This window comes from Miniopterus schreibersii (genome assembly GCF_964146895.1).
Source record: "Miniopterus schreibersii genome assembly, chromosome: 16".
Taxonomy (NCBI): domain Eukaryota; kingdom Metazoa; phylum Chordata; class Mammalia; order Chiroptera; family Miniopteridae; genus Miniopterus; species Miniopterus schreibersii.
The window spans coordinates 18,851,997-18,869,103 of NC_138116.1; the positions used below are offsets into that span (position 1 = coordinate 18,851,997).

At 53.7% G+C, this 17,107-nt stretch overlaps 1 protein-coding gene across 1 annotated transcript; it reads right to left on the minus strand.

The window, feature by feature from the left end:
* Positions 1 to 12,634: 12,634 nt before the first annotated feature.
* Positions 12,635 to 16,906, minus strand: NXPH3 (neurexophilin 3). The gene is made up of 2 exons (XM_081162491.1): positions 16,710 to 16,906; positions 12,635 to 14,290 (listed from the first exon to the last, which is right to left on the minus strand). The coding sequence occupies exons 1-2, from the start codon at positions 16,761 to 16,763 to the stop codon at positions 13,586 to 13,588; spliced, it is 759 nt and encodes a 252-aa protein (XP_081018617.1). The 5' UTR covers positions 16,764 to 16,906; the 3' UTR covers positions 12,635 to 13,585.
* Between the last annotated feature and the right edge of the window lie 201 nt (positions 16,907 to 17,107).

The following is a 17,107-nucleotide window of genomic DNA, read 5'->3' on the forward strand; positions in this document are numbered from 1 at the left end:
TTATGTATGTGTATGCACAAGGTGGATGTGTTTTTCCCCTTTTAATTTCAGAGGTGACTGCACCACGTTGGGGCCTTTGACCCAATAGGCGGACACCTCATGGAGACAGTGAGCCAGAAAGCAAATGCAGGACAATCAGTATTTGGGATAATGAGCTGGGCGAACCAAAAGCTTTGACCCCCAGATGACAGTGGAAACTTGAATGTTGTTGACTGATGGGATCTTTGTGCCACTAAGCCATTAGCGAGATGATCCCTCCCCTTCTGTAAATCCTGTAATGCTGGAGTGGAAACTGGCATATGGAATACTGTTTGGTTCTGATTCCGGCAACTCTAAGAAAAAAGAAGTTTAGACTCGAGGGAATTCAATAAAAGCAACAGAAACGATTAACGAGTTGAAGGGGATCAACTCTAGGGAAAAAACATTATGAAGATAAAATAGGCATAACCCAAGTATGGGAATGTACCCGGCCCACAGTTTACAGATCTCCCATGAGTTGTGAACACTTGGCTTGTCTTGTGCAGCTCCCCTTCATCCCAACTGTATAGCTTGGGAAGGTGACAATGTAAGTTCCTCAAAGTCACTCACCTTGGCTCTGAGCCAAGAAACAACAGAAGGCAAAGGAATAGTTTTGGGGCATAGGCCCAAGGACCAAAGAGAAAGCGAAAACCCAAGAGTTTGCCTGGCAGTAAAGAGGACATACCTGCTCCTATTGCTCAGTGGAAGCGGGGAGAATTTCAGTCTCCTCAGGACCCTAAAGGTGAGCTCTTGACAAACTGAAGCTCCCCATATAGCTCACCTTCCTTTCATGTCAGAGAACAGACATCCAGAAACATGAGATGACATACTTAAGGTTACAGAAATAAAAACTCGGGCCACTGATTCAGCAAACAATGGCCGAGTACTTAGAAGGTGCCAAATAGTGTGCGAGGCTAGGGCTGAAGTGGAGGGTAGGATTTCTGCTCTACTAATTCAGTCTAGCGGAGGAGGCTGGGGAATGGCACACAAACCAAGCAGAGGTCATGGCCTTGAGGATTGAAAAGATACTGAATTTAGCCGTAAGGAGGTCAGTGGTTACCTTAGAGCAATTTCAGTCCAATGATGGGGACAGAAGCCAAGACTGATGAGAAGGTAAGCAAACAGATTGAGTACAAGCTCCTCTTTCTAGAAGTTTGGCAGGGAGAAAGGAAGGGAATCTCTCCCGCCCACTCTCAAGAACTTATGTCTCAATTTAGTCAACACGTTTATTTTTGTCTAGAAGTCATGACATACAGGTTGTTCCATAAAGTTACAGACGCTTTCATAACTGGTATTTGTAATAAAAGTCATGTTTATAGAATAATTATAGCTTTAAATTGAGAAAGAAAACAAGTACCTTCAACTCTAACACAATTTTGAGAATGGCTTCCTGAAGACGGGCACATGTTTCTGTACTTCTTCAACCCATCCATCTTCCAAGTAAAAGTTTGTTCCACGCTTCCTATAAACCTTCAGTTCAGTGGTGTGTTGCTAAAGGTATAACATTCACTTCCCCAAATCGGTACCAAACCCTGAATGGGTAGCACTTGTCAGCTTCTAGGGTGTAAATACCCCCACTATGGCTCATTTCAAACTTTCAAGGTGACAAGACTCGCGTAGAGCTGGAAAGGGATGCACAGCTCGCCATTGTCTAGTATTTCCACCGTGCAAATAAGTAGATGTACAGAACCTCAAGAGCACAGATAAGAGTAAAGTGTAAAGTAATTAGGAAGAGATGAATTTTGAGTATTACCTTTGCTGTTAATTGTATGTTAATATAACTTGATTTTTTTTTTTTTAATCCTCACTTGATATTTTTTCATTGCTTTTTCAGAGAGAGTGGAAGGGAGACAGAGAGAAAGATGGATGTGAGAGAGACACATCGATTGGTTGCCTCCCACATGAGCCCCAACTGGGGCCAGGGATCAAGCCTGCAAATGAGGTACATGCCCTTGGCCGGAATCAAACCCAGGACCCTTCAGTCTGCTAGGGCACAACTTGATTTTTAACTGGCCATTCAACAACGAACTCTCAAAGTTCCTGAAAATTTAACAGTTGGCTCTGGAGAGCCCATGTGAACCAGCTCCAACACTGGTGTGGTGTCAAGTTTTTCCTCCAGCATCTGTGTGCCTCGTTATTTCCTGTCATCTCACAGCACTTTACTATGCACTCACCTAGTTTAATGGTAAAGGGAAGTACTTCCTGTTTAGAATCTATAGATACATTGGCATCGATACATGAACCAATAGTCATATTACACACTTTAATCTCTCTGGTTAAATAAACATTTTTTATATCTCTTACAAGTATTGGAAGTGTGTATTTTATTGAAACACTAATGAAAAATAGGCCTCTCCCTTGACACATTATACAATATAATCCTGTCATTCCAGGGGGTCTCCGTAGTGTATCCTTCCTGCCCCCATTACCTCTGCACAAAAGTTAGAGGAAAACCAAGAAAGGAAAGGGCATTTGAGAGTGGTCAGCATACGATTGGGTGATCCCTAGAGTCTTTTATGCCCACCAAAGTTTTAATAACTGTGCCTTTGAAGAATGAATTTTTAGAATATTTTCTGTTTCCTTTGCTAGTAATTCACGTATACACTTGATATGTGATGTGCCAGGGACTGTGCTAGTTTCTAGGGATGACCAGTGAGTAAAACTGTTCCTTGCTCTCATTGGAACTTAGCATCTAATGGGGAGATAGTGTCCATAGTAATCCCCAAAAGACATAATGTCCAACCATGGTGAGTGCTCTGAAAGAGACTGGTGGGGCACGGCGAGAGCCTGTGAGTGGGGATTCATCTCGTTTGGGAGACCCGGAAAGTCTTCCCAAAGAAAGCTTTTGAACGTGAGAGCTGAAGGCTGAGAAGCTGTCAGCATGGTGATGTTGGGGAGGCATATTCCTCGCAGAAGAAATCGCATATATTAAGCTCTGAGTCAGGAGGGAGCCTAGTGTGTTGCAGGAGCCCAGACAAGGCTGTGTGGCTGGAGTGTGGAGAGGCCTGAGAGCAAGTTGGGAGCCAGTCTGGCAGGACCTGCATAGGTCATATTTAGACCTTATAGGTCTTATACTAAGAACAGTGGGAAAGTCATTGAGTTTTAAACAAGGGGGGGTGACGAGTTTCATTTTAATAAGATCTTTAGCTAGAGTATAGAAAAGTTAATGTTGGGAGTAGGAATAGAGGAAGGCAAGAGATAATGCAACTTGAGTGAGGGGGGTGGCTGAGCTAGAAAGCATAGATACCTTTGAGAGATTTAGGGAGCAAATTTGGCAGAACTTAATGGTGGACTGGAGAGAGTAAGGATGAAGAGCTGACTAGGATAGATTCACCAAAATAGAGACTGGTGGGAATATAAACAGGCTTAAGGGAGATTAGAGCATTAGTTTTATTTTACTTGTTGATTATGAGATGCCTTGAGAAATCCAAATGGAGGTGTCATGTGGAGAGGTTCAGACAGAGGAGAAGGTTCAGGGGGAGATGCTGGTTTATAGGTGTCATTGAAGTCCTGGGATGTGTTGGATCTCCAAGTAGTGCAGAGTGAGGGTGCCCAGGACTAAACCTTAAGGAACCCTTACATTTAAAGGCCGGTTAAGGAAGATAAGCCACAAAAGAGGCCAAAGATAGGAAGAAAATATGTTAAAGGAGAGAACCAATATAAAACTGTTGGAAGTATCGAATGGAGCAGAATAAAAAGAATTTTAAAATGCCCATTGGAGCTAGCAGCATGAAAGTCATTGGTGACTGTAGCCATGGCCATTTCAGGAAAGAGACCCTGGTTGGGGTGAGGTGAGGAGGGGGTGGGAGGTGAGGAAGAAGACAGGGACCAGGGAGCACAGGCAAGTCTTCAAGGTATGACTGTGAAGGGAGGGGCAAAGTTGGGGCAGCAACTGGGGGAGGGAAATGAATAGAGGGAAGTGTTTTATTTTTTCCTATAAAATGAAAGCCACGTGAGCATGTTTAAAATATATTTTTTTTCTTGATTTCAGAGAGAGAGAGAGAGAAACATCAATGATGAGAGAGAGTCACTGATCGGCTGCCTCCTGCATGCCCCCTACTGGGGATCGAGCCCACAAGCCAGGCATGTGCCCTGACTGGGAATCCAACTGTGACCTCCAGGTTCGTGGGTCAACGTGCAACCACTGGGCAACACTAGCTGGGCCATGTGAGCATGTTTAAAACTAGTAGGAAGGGTCCAGTAGAGAGGAAGCAGCGAGAGCTCCAAGGCCCAGTAGAGAGCAGATAATCTGTGCTGTGAGGTTCTGAGAGTGCTGGGAGGAGAAGGCTGGGTGGGCTTAGGCAGGAAGAGGCGGGACACCCTCTCTGGGTATGAGGAGACCCCGGCAGAAACAAGTGGGTTTGTCTAATAGTGGGAAATTGAGCAAGTTTGTATATGGTGATGTGTATGTTTTTCAGTGTTAAATAGGAAATCAGGTCAATGGCTGAGAATTCCTGGAGAGGGTGGCAGGGTGAGCACTGATTTGAACTGTTGTTGGGGAGGAGCTGGTAAGAGTGCAGGCTGCTCTCGGGGTTCAGCCCAGGTTGGTGTTTGCGGAGCACAGCATCTGGAGTCCAGGCACCTGGCCCTGACCTCCTGCCACACTTATGATCCTGACCAAAGTACTTACTTGCCTGTGTAAGGCTTAGCTTTCTCCTCTGCAGAATGGGCATATCTCATAGAGTTCTGGGAAATTAATGAGAAAGTACATGTCAAGTTCTTAACACAGTGACTGCCATTGAAAAGGGCTCCAGTAAGGTAAACTGATGCTAATGTTATCGTTATTGCTATTTCACTCTCGTTGGTCCTAACCTAAGCCATATGTAGTCTTTTGAGTCCATTTCCTTTTAGGAGTTCTTGGAATGGAGTCTAAGTCTGTGATGAGACACTGAATGGGCGCCATTGGGATTGTGGGAATCCTGAAGCAGGATTACCTGTGGAGAAAGCATCCTGGGAGCTGAGGCTCTCCTCTGCTGTAACCTGCGGAGGAGGGGCGTCCACAGAGGTCTCCAGAAAGAGTCGGCCTGCGCCGAATCTCTCAGTCTCCCGGAATAAGTCATTCTTCATTTAAGATCACTGTTGTCATTGTAATAATCTCCGAAGGCCAGGAGTGTTTGGCACAAGCCATTCCAGAGAGGGAGGAGAGAGGCTGGCCAGACACTCTTGAGCTTATGGTGTGAAAATCAGGCTTGGGGAGAGGATGGAAGTGACTTTGGGATCCAGGAGCCCTGTTTCTTGGGCTTTTGCTGCCTCTGGCAGGCCAGGAAAAGATGGGCGATGTGTACCTGCTAAATCAAGCCCATCTTTTCTACACTTTTTTTTCTTCTTTAGCTTCTTTTTCCTTCCTTCCTTTTCTGCCCCTGATCTTCCCTCCTCCTGGAGCATGGAAGCTTCCATTTATTTCTCTCCTGTTTTCCTAGACATTTCCCTCCCCCATCTCCAGTCCTGCTCACTAGAGTGACATCTTGAGCCTGATCCTGCCGCATTAAAAAAAAAAAAGAAAAAAAAAAAAAAAAAGCTCTGCCTACAACGAGCCCTCCAGTGCTGATCTCCGCTGAGATGTGGCAGATGGCAGAGCCTGACTGAGCAGCAGCGGGCCCCCTCCTCTCCCAGGCCGGGGAGCTGCCAAGACTGGTAAATGGGGCATTTATATACCTTTCCATTCTCTATCCCTCACCTACCCCAGTTTCCCCAAACCAGCATCATTCTCATCTATTGCAGTTGCCGCCCGGCAGGGTTTAGCTGCTTCTTGACCTGTGCGTCTCTTCCCTTCTTCCTGTCCTTGTGAAAGACACCCACAATAGCAATTGAATTCAGAGTTAACCCAGGGTCAAGATTTCCTGGCCAGGCCCCGTGTGTATCCCATGCACTTGGCCCTCCTCAAAGTGTGGAAGAAATGGGATGCGCGAGGCCCAGTCCCCAGGGACTCACTCTCGGGTGCAGTCCAAGCTGGACACTTCACACACCCAGTTCCCAGGCGTGCCAGCAAGGGACCGCAGGCCGTCCAGGCTGATGAGAAACTAATCTATTGGTGGAGGTGACCTGCAGATGGGGCAGGGAGAGAAATCAGGTGTGTGGGGTGGGGTGATGGGGCTAGGACTGCGGCAGGAGGGGCCCTGGGCAGCGGGCCACCTCAGCCTGGGGAGTGCACTCGGCTGACTGCTCTGGGCAGTGAACTCTGTGCTTCTAAATAAAGACACTTTGGCCACCTGCATTCTCTGAACCTCGTGTTATGTTTACGGGTAGAGGTCCCAGGGGGACTGTACACATGAACCTCCTCAACGTACCACAGGGGCTTCCTGAGAGTAGAAGTGAGATTCTGGGCCCCAGGAGCCATAGAAATGCAACCAAGAGCCCAGTTTCTTGGCCAGAATCAAGGAAGACAAAAGTAGATTCCTTTGTGTAAGTGTCATCTTTTGTAGACATGACGGAGTTCCAACCTTCCCTATGGGGTTTCCCCTGCACATTTTTCCTGCAGCAAGGAATGAGCGCCTGTGGCCATTCTCCCTCCCACCGGCCCAGGAGAGGCTGGGAGCCGAGGGCCGCAGCGTGGGATGGCACTCAGCAGCTCGCCTCCGGCACTGCCTCGGTGCCAGACGCAGCTCCAGCCACTTTCCACGGTCCCACTTGCAACAGCCCTCTGGCAGGAAAGATCGTCTTCATTTTACAGATGGGGAAACTGAGGCACAAAGGTGCTCAGTCACTTGCCCAAGGTCAGCCTGCCTCTGGAATCTGTGTTCTCAACTGCTACACTACACAGCCTAGAGAGAGAAACCAGCCTTCTGCCTTCCCAGGAGGCTCTGGTCGGCCATGAGCCCCGGGAAGGAGAGGTTGGTGGGGGGGCGGGGGGATGGCAATAACCCTGCACTGATATGGTACCATGTTCACAGAGTCGGTTTGCTCCTCACAGTCACCATGAGCAGGTGGGGGAGCACTGCCATCCAAGACCCAGGGAGGCAAGGTGACTAGATCAAGGCTACATGACAGCTAAGACTCAAGCCCAGCTCCCTTTAAAAATATGTTTTTATTGATTTTAGAAAGAGAGGAAGGGAGAGGGAGAGAGAGACAGAAACATCAATGAGAGAGAAACATCCATGTTGGTCAGCTGCCTCCTCATGCCCCCTGCTGGGGATTGAGCCTACAGCCTGGGCATGTGCCCTGACTAGGAATCGAACCCGAGACCTCCTGGTGCATCGGTTGACATTCAAGCCCAGCTCTCTTTAAACACACCACAGCTGGGCATGGTCTTGCTTTGACCTCAAGGTGGGGAGCCCAGGCTCCTTGGGCCTGAGCAGGCCACTCTTCTCCAGGTGGGGCCACCCCCAGCCCATGAAAGGGACATGGGGCACAGAAGCCTGGTACAAAGGGAAGAGCAGCTCCTGTGTTAGGAGCCGGTGTCCCCCACTGTGCCCTGGAGCTAAACTGGGTCTCTGCTAGCTGGAGGACCCAGCATGTTAGGATGCAAACGGTGCAGCGTCTTGTCCTCTTGCTGTTGTCTCCTCTCCCCAGCTGGCAGAGTGGAGGCTGTGCTCACACCCCGCACATTGTCCAATGAGGCCTACTGGGGATGATCCCCCATGGAGAGAGTGGTGTGCAGGACACTTGGGTCCAGGTAGGCCACTAGATACACCTCAGAGGAAGGACCTCCTGCCCCTGGGGAGCCTCCAGGCCCACTAGGCTGGGGCACATGGAGCCTGCCCTCATGAGTCTCCAATCTGAGAGGGAGATAGCTCCTGTGTCCAGTTTCTTGCTAGTCAAGGGGGGACATCCACATTTCCTACTGTCCCCAAGTTGGCGGGTACATAGCGCTCCAGACTCAACCTGAGTCAGAGATAGAAGCAGGCTCTTTAGAGGGGACCACGGATGTTAGGGGATCAATGAGGAAGCAAGATGAGTGTGGAGTTGCGGCCAGAGCTCTTCCTTCCTCTCCGGGCTTCCTTCAGCTCCAGCCACTGACATCACACTGGCCCCAACAGAGCATTTCCTTTTAGGCAATGGCTCAAATGTGAACCGAAACCTCTTCCCCTGGGTCTCCTGGCACCGGGGACACCAGCTGGAACTTACAGAGGCTTTATTAAACAATATTTGTTGAATGAAAAAGTACTAAGAGAACAGAAGGGTATTAATATATGATGTCCACAAGGCTTAAAAATAGCCCAACTCAGAGTCTGGGTTTCAGGATCTGCCCCTGCCAAGACATGGCAACCTCTGGGCTGCCTGGGCTCCTTCCTTCTGCCCTCCAAGGGAGGGGCCAGTTGAGGCCCAGCACCAAGGAGAGGGTGTCCTTACTAGGCCCCAAGAAACTACGCGGCCCCTCTAAAGCCCACCTAGTCATTGCCTTTCATCCCCACTCTCAGGTGGAAGGCATCTCAAGGAAAGTCCTGTTTGTAGGCGCATGACTTTCCTTTGGTGGGTGCAGAGGTACCCCTCTTTCTTAAGCCAGGACAATTCGAGAGGAATCAGAACCATGTCTGCTCCTACCCGGGGCCAGGGTCTCAAGAGAGCTCAGATCTGTGTTTAAACAGCCTGTGCTGGTCTCAGTGTAAGCACAAAACCAACATTGGCAGCTTCAGGCTCAAGAGCCTGGTACTCTGCTCCCAGAGGCCTGGTTTGCCCCCCTCCCCCGCCGGGCTGTGCACCAAGCCAGAAGCAGGGCCGCTGGTCCGTGCAGTTTGTGCCCACACAGGTGGGAGAAATGCCTCGCCACCCCGGGTTCCCGGAGTGATGAAAGGGCAGCCAGTGCTCTGCCCTGTCAGCCGTTCCCCGCCTGCCACAGGCCCCCTTCTGCATTGGACTTCCAAGGCTGTGTTGTCGCAGGTAATTAAAGGGTTTTAATTAAATTAGGATCCCATCTGGCTGGGATCAGTGAGGCCCTTAACGAGGATTGTGTGTCACCAATATCAGAATGTGGATGGGGAGGTGGACATGCGGGGGCTGAATTTGGGCACTAGGGGCCTTTCAGACGGAGAGAGAATCTGTCTGAGCCCCTCGGCGGCTCCCTGCAATGCAGCAGCAAGTTGTTCCACCTCCAAAAATGGAGGCTGTGGCCTCGATGCCGGAGAGAGGGCAGAGGACCAGCTCCTTCCCATGTTATTTCTTGTCTGTGAGTCTATAAAACCTCTGAAGTGTGGCAAGATATGTGAGCACTATCTCATTCCACAGGTGAGGGACCGAGGGCCACAGGAGTCAAGTGCTCAAACGCACCCATTGAACCCGATGGAACTAGATTTAACTGCTAGAAAGGGAGACCCAATAAGATAGAAACTTGATAGAAATGATAGAAATTTGAGGTTTCTCTCATGTAAAAGTCTGAAGGTAGGCAGCCTAGGGCTGGTGTGATATTTCTATTCCACAATTTTTTCAGGGAACAAGGTGTTTCCAGTCATTTCTTATCCTCATGGCCTAAGATGGCAGCTAGAGCTCCAGCAATCACATACATATTCCAGGCAACAGGATAGAAGATGGAACAAAGAAGAAGGGCCAAATTGTCTTAAGATTGCTGGAAGTTGCCAAATTACCCTTTTTGCTACGTCACTGCCCATATCTTAGTCACATGGCCACATCTTGGCCCAAGGCAGGCAGAGAAATGTATTTATTTCAGGCAGCCATGTGCCCAGCTGAAAACTGAGGATTGCATTACTATGGAGAAAGAGGGGATGGATATTATGCCATATGCTTTAGAACCAGGACAGGAGCCCAGGTCTCCCACCTCTAGCGTGGGCCTTTTCACCTAGCACCCCAGGAGCAAGGATGAAGTTAATATCCACCCATCTCCAAAAACAAAGAGGAGGAAGCAACATTTGTTCAGCAGCTCATTCAGCTTTCCCAGCAATGCTCCAAGGGAGGTAGAGCCTAATTTTTCATATAAGGAGGCTCTGGGAGATTATGTCATTTGTCCAAGTCACACAGCTAATAAATTACAGGCTCAGGGTTGGGACCAGATATATCTTCCCACAACACTCATGGTGCCAGTTCATTGGCAGCCTCTGTGGTTCAGGAAGTGCCAGTTTGTCCCTTGGGACCATCCAGCCAGGTGGCCCTGAGATGATGAACTGGGAAACTTTGAAACAAGTCATCCTTTGCTTGGATTGTTCTCAGGTCAGGCTTTGAGCTTGGCCAGCCAACAGGAAACAGGTTTCCCTGTGGGACCAGAAGCCAGCCCCCCACTGCTGAGTGGCAGGTCCTCTGGCATTTGTGCCCTGGTGACGGCCGGCAGCGTAGCTCTAGGACGTTGGCATAATTGGCAGGTGCCGCCCCCACCTGATCTTGCCTCTGCCTGGTAGGGCTGGTGGGGCTTCTCCTCACCCATCACCCCAGCCCCCGGTTCTCCTGACAACACCATAGACTCAGAGTCTTCAGAAGTAACATCTCTGTCCCACTCCCAGCCATGACATTGGATCGCTTTCTGATACAGAGCAACTGGTTCTGTGTCCCCCACAACCCCCTACACACATTCACTCGATAACCCAGTTCTTTGGTCACCCCACGACCTTCGGCTCCTCTACCCCCCACACACACCCTTCATGAGCTTCCCTACCCACCCGCTGCCTCATGCATCTCTGAGCAATGGGCCCTGCCAAGGGAGTCTGCCACATGCAAGGTCACTGGCATTCCTGCCAAGGAGGGGGAAGGGGGGGTGACTCAGTTCCTGGTTGCTCATCCCAGGAAAGGAGAGCAAGGGGGGAGGGAGGAGGCAGGAGGGAGGAGGAACCCAGGGACCCAGGGACCCAGGGACCCAGGGACCCAGGGACCCAGGGACCCAGGGACACATTCCCTTTTGCCTTAAGCTTCATCAGGAGGAAGACTCACTTGCTGCCAGTTGACCTAAAGTGTATTCCCTCCAACTGGCCTCACAGGCTGCTGGGAAGATGCACCCATTAGAGATGGGAACGCTGGGGCCCAAACACGGCCTGTGCCAAGTCTGAAGGGCAGAGACGTCCTCCAGGTGTTCCGATGCTTAGAAACGAACAAGCTCCCCGCCCCCATGTCCGTATTGCAGTTCTTGCTCTCAGGGAAACTCCATTCTGATGAGGACAGCACAGACCCCGGCCCCGGGGGCTCCCCCGGCTGATTCAGAGACCCCACGCCTTGACCTCAAAGAGCCCCGGCCGGTAGGCTTGTCCTAGGACGGAGGAGACAAGGACTTGCCCTGGAGCAGCCCCCGGCTAGTCTGAGCGGTTGGGGAGCAGGACCATAGGACCAGCAGCCTGGTCACTGAAGGGCAATAGTGAAGGAGGCCGAAGGGTTGGGGTGAGGGCAGGACCCAGAGCTTCTCCCTGGGAGAGGAGACAAGCTCCCTCCTGAGGAATCCGCTCTCCTGTGAGTGTTTGAGTGGTAAGGGGGGAGGGGTCCATTTCAGTGACTGGGGTCCATCTCCCAGGGGGACGCCGTAGCCATTGCTCACCAAGGGGGCAGAGGTTGTCGCCTTTGTAGCCAGATGGACCCCTTACCCTTGTGAGGACCCACAGGGTGCAGGAAGTACCGTGATGGCAAGAATAGTAGGGCCCAGAGGGTGATTCCAAAAGAATTACGATTTTGGAGGAAATCTGTCAGCAGCATCCTAGCTGAGAAGAGCAGCCCGGTGACGGTGACGGGGAGGCAGAGAGGAGGCCGAGGCGGCGGAGTGTGCGCGCGGGTGCGATGAAGTTATTAAAATGAACCCACCCCCTGCGCAGGCAGGACTGCGCCAGGCAGGCCGCCCTCCAGCTGTCGGCGGCATCTGGCTCTCCACAGGAGAGGAGCCAGAGGGGGTGGGTCAGAGTGCCCCCGGTCCTGCTGACAGGTCAGCCAGGACAGACTGAGCAGGGCCCCAGGACCACCACCGCTTGCTGCTCTCCTGCTCTTGTCCTCCTGGACCCACAGGGCTGTGGGATGGGGCCCTGGCTGGTGTCCAGTGGGTGGGCATCTGCAGGCGGGACAACAAACCCAAGTCTCCTGTGGCAGAGCCAAGGGCCGTGGGCCTCTTTGAACACTACCTGCCTGTCCCCACAGTGGGAAGGGAGAGTCACTTGGAGCAGTGGGGGAGTCTCAAGTCTCTGCCCAGGAGGGATGGTGCAGGGCAAAGAAGCTGCCATAGGAGCATAAGCTCAAGTCACGTGCCTTTTCTGGGCCACTTTCTACAAGGTGGCTTCTAAGGCCCCATCTAGCTCTGCAGTGCGAGGGGGATTAGTCCATACTGAGTGCTGCTGGGCAGGGAAGACTTGCCCAAGGTCACAGAGCAAACTACTGATGGATCTGGGACCCCCACTGGGCCCACCCAGATGGCAATCCAGGGAGGAAACAAGGAACACCTTTCTATGGCCCATCCCACCTACCAGCTCTCCCTCCACGAGCTGTTTTTGCAGATGCACCCCCCCACCCCCCCATCCTGCCACCATCAGCTCCCACAGCTGTTTGAGCCCTGCAGCTCTGGTCTCCAGGAAATGTCCTGCCACCATCTGAGAAATGCCAGCCAAACTACAGGGTGCCCGGGGCCCTTTCCCCTGACAAGAATCCAATGCCCCAGGAAAGCTTTATTCCCTGCTCCAAGAACAAGATTCTGCACATAGAAGTTGACAATCAAGTGATTTCACAAGACTCCCCCACCCACCCACCCACAGACAGACATAACGGAATAGGTCCAGCATGCCCTCCATAGCCTGGCCTCCCCCAGCCCCCCAGCGAAGATGGGAGGCTACATCTCCATCCAGCCCCAACCTGCTAGGCTAGACTGACTACTGAACGGTGCTCACTGGACCAGGATGCTCCCAGAGGAGTCAGCAGGGGTGGGGTGCAGGAGGGGCACACAGCACACAGGCGGGCTCCCACCTATGACCTTGGGGCTGGGAGAACCACGATCACCCTCTATCTCAGCTGAAGGAAGGGTGTCCCATCAGTACGTGGAAGGGTGGAAGAGCAATGGCAGGAGAGGGAATTTTGGAAAGGGGTGGCCTGGCTGGGGGCAGATGATCTATTTGTCATGACATCAGACTCCAAAGTCACCACTTCAGCCTCAAGCTGAACTCAGTCCACAGTCCAGGACAAGGGGCTCAGGGCTGCCCACTGAGAGGGACTGGAGAGTTCCTCCTGCCTCTGCCCCTGAGGGCTGGCTCTCCGGAGGCCCCATTTCAGCCATCCTTCACTACCTACTTGGTGTCTGCACTGATGAAACACCCTCTCCTTGTTGCTGTCCTGTCTCGGGATGGCAAGGAGGGAGCCAAGGTTTTAGGCTCCTCTCCGTGACCTTATTGAGGCCACACTGGTCTACCAGCCCCAGGGGCCTCCTGAACAGAGCATCTGCCTGTCACTCAGTGGGAATACCCTGTGAGGCTGCGTGGAGAACCCACTCCTCTTCCAGTGTGCGTGTGTCCTAGTCTCTCGCTCCACAACCTCGGGATGGGGCCAGCACTTGGGACCCCTTCCCCAACACGTGAGACTCGGCCCTGGCCCCACTTGGCATCTCCTTCTCTCCACCCCACTCCCTGCCTGAGGCCCCTCCCCTTCCCTTCCCAGTGTCCAGACCGATGGCCTCCTGTGCAGGCAGGCCTGTCCTTCCAGCCCTGGCCTGGCCTCTGCGGCCTGCCCAGGGTCAACCGGAGGGGTAGTAGGGAGTATCACTGTGGTAGTTATAGTCTGGGCACACCTTCTGGACCAGCCTATAGTCCGTGCTATAGAAGGCAATGTAGACACAGACGACTTTGAAGGGCTGGGAGCAGCTCCAGGTGGCTGAACTCTGAGCGTGGTCTCGGGAGCAGGTCTTGGCTGGGTCATGGGTGCAGAGGGAGGTCCGGCGACCCCGTTCCACCTTCTCCCACTCCATTCGGCAGTTGAAGATTTTGGAGGCCTTGGCTTCAATGTAGATCTGCTGCTCCTGGTGGAACTCTACAGCTTTACTGGGGGGCACGAGGCTGATGGAGATATTGCCCTGGCCCGTGGCGTTGTGTCGGAAGTGGACGCTGAAGGTTCCATTCCCGTGGTCCACGATCTTCCCCGTGACAAGTAGGTTCAGGGCGACCGTCTTGATGTTGGAATAGAAGTCACCCCAGCCAAAGATTTTCTTCACCTTGGCTGAAGGTGGGGGGCTATGGTTCGGGCGGTTGGGGGGCTGCCCAAGGAACCCCCATGCCTCTCCAGGTGGAGCCAGCAGCCCTAGGAGAGTAGAGTTGGTCATGGGGCGGGACTTGGGTGAGATGTGGCCCCGCTTCCGAGGCATCCGGGGCCGGGGCTGGTTCTCATGATCATCATGTTCAGGGTCCTCTGAGCCGGGGGGACCATCATCTTGGCCACAGATGACCTGTGAAGGGAGTTGGGATGAATGTGAGAGCCCGGTCTCCAGAGGATCCAGAAGTTCTGGTCCATTGTTCCCCACCACAGCATCATCTCTCTCCAGGTCTCCCACTGACTTGGGGCTGAGGGGTCCCTGCACACTGTCCATTTATGCTGGTGGTTGGTTGTACACTCTGGCTTGTGTCATGGTCCCATCTCATGTTCTGACACTCAGGCCACCCCCACCTCCTCTCACCACTGTCTTATCTCTGGCCATTACTCAAAGTCTAAAAGGATGGAGGAGAATTCTCTCCGGTGGACCACAGCTCCACAGGTACACAGCCCCTAACCCTAGGGAGTGCCCAGTCTGATGGGGGAGGCCCAGGCCCTGATCTTGGAAGAGCTGCTGCCTAATGGCAGAAGCATATCCCTGTATTGACAGAGCCCCCAGACATAAGAGAAGTAGAGTCCCTACCTCTGTGAAATCCCAGGCTGATGGGGGAAGCATAGTCTCTGCTCTCAGAGATCCCCAAGTCAGATAGATGAGCTCCATCCCTATGCTGGGAGAGCTCCTAATTTAACAGGAGAGGTACAGCCCCTGCTTTTTGGAATTTCCTAGTCTGTTGGATGAGGCACCATCCTACTCCAGGTCAATGAGAACCAACAGACAATGGAATAAGAAAATGGAGCCCAGGGACATTCTCTTTCAAGGATAAATGCAGGAGGACTAGGGGGAGACCTGGAGTGAATTTCACAATGAGGATGGCCAAAGGAGTGGAAAGCTTAACACTCCCATGGGGACCACTGATGGTGACATGCCAGGACATTACTTGCACTATGAGGTAGTTCTTATTATTCCCATTTCCCAGATGAGGACACCAGCACTCAAAGGTTACATCACTATAAGGCTAAGTCACATAGGGTCTTAGTCACGTAGGTTAAGTCACACAGGAGAGACTATGGCCTCCTGTGCAGGCAGGCCTGTCCTGCTCCACCACACACTCCCAGCCTCACAGACCACATGTGCCCTTTAATAGAGGTTTTATCCAAGCCCCATCCCCACCCCGAATCCCCTGTCAAACTGCCAGGGCTCTGCTGGACCAGCTCTGGCAGCAGGTGACACCGGAGGAGGCTTCTTGGAAGAGCTGTATGTAGGGCTAGCAGGGCAGCCTGACCCAGCTCAAACACGGACAGCTCTGGAGGACATCCTGGAGTAGACCAGGTTTCCTGAGGGCAGCCGCCTGATGTGTGTCTGCTCAGCATTTGACCAGAGCACTCACCCTATCCGACCGTGTTACCAGCACTAGGGGCATTAGCTCACAGCTGGGTGGCATCTGGATTTGCTGTTCCTGGGGTGATAATGGGGGATGCCTGAGGGCTGGGGTCTAGAGGGCTCCAAAGGAGTTTGGGGTCTTCATGCGCCCTATTCTGGCCCTGGTCATGCCCGAGGTTGTGCGCAGTGGCCCTGCCTGCCAGGCCCCAGGGTGGGGTAGGACAGCAGGAGGGGAGGCTCCTGGGGGCTGGACTAAGGGCTGCAGACCCGTGTGCACTTGGCCCGAGGGGTCACAGCTGAATGGGCGGAGGGTCGGGAAAGGGCCGCAGGTGGGATGTGAGAAGGGAAGGGTTCCTCCACACGGTGAGTGGCCAAGGGGATTATTGTTTTGAGGAAAGGGGCAGGTCCAGATGTGGGGCTGAGGCTTCTCCAAGACAGGATGGGGGATGGGGCGCGGAGGGCGGGCGCTGGGTCCGAGGGGAGTTAAGCCCTAGTCTGGGGCCTGGGGTGGGGTTCCCCGGTGTCCTGGGCCCCCGGGCAGCCGCGAGCAAGAGCCTGGGCAGCGGGCTCTGGGCGACCAGCTCAGCTGCCGCGAGCGCCCGGGGCGGGAGCCGCCCGCCCAGGTCCTGTGGGGCTCGGGCTGCGCGCAGCCGGGAGAGGAGAGGAAAACAACAGGCGGGGAGGGCGGGAGCGGGAGGGAGCGGGAGCCAGGGACGCGGGGCCGACCCCGCCTGGACCTGCTCCGCGCGCTGGCGGACCCACTGCCCGAGGCCCTCTGCGTCCCCGAGATCAGGAGAAAGCCCAAGCCACCGAACCTGGCCGGACACCAGCCCCACAACCGACCCCCGTTCCCCTCGCGAGCGGCCCGGGCGCCTGGAAGGGGTCGGGTAACCCTTGGAGACCTAGCTGCGGGCCTTTTCCCACTGGCTGGTCGCACCTCCCGCCACCAGCAGCCGAATGGGTGGGCCAGCCAAGCGCCCGCTCCCCGCCCCTATTAACCCTTTCTGTGCCTTCTTCGGCCTCGGACCCGCCCTCTCCCCCAGCCCCCAGGCGTTCCCTCCATCCCGAGGATGTTGGGGGGAAGGGAGAAAGTTTCCGGGCTCGGAAGCTTCCCGCGCTCTCCCCCAGTCCTCCGAGCCCCTGCCCTCCGCGCAGCTCCCCGCGGACCGCTCACCAGATAGAGGCTGCCCTGCACTAGGAACACGAAGCAGCAGCGAGTCAGTTGCATCCTCCTGTGCTCTCGCGCCCCTTTCTCGCCTCTTTTCCTCTCCGGGTCCCAGGCCCCTGCCTCACCCCTGCTCCTCTCAGGCGCGCCGTCCCATGCTCCGGCAGCCGGCGACTCGCGGCCCTAGCTTCTGCCAGTCGCTGGGACCGACCCCGCCCCCTTCGGTCCAGCTGTGCAGCCGCCGCCCCCTTTCCCTGGCCCAGCTGAGCGCCGCGCGGCCCCCTCTCGAGGTACCAGATGTGCGCCCCGAGCGCCTCGAGGGTCCCCAGTTGCACGGTGGCTCTGCCGCTCCAGATCTGCGCTCGGCGCCCCCTTCGGTTCCAGAGGCGCCGCTCTCGCCCAGATGT

Bases quoted from the DNA above. Each gene is read 5' to 3' on its own strand.
- NXPH3 (XM_081162491.1), bottom strand. From the start codon at position 16,763: ATGCAACTGACTCGCTGCTGCTTCGTGTTCCTAGTGCAGGGCAGCCTC. The intron at 14,291-16,709 runs GTGAGCGGTCCG...CTCCCTTCACAG, and splicing joins TGCAGGGCAGCCTCTATCTG to GTCATCTGTGGCCAAGATGA.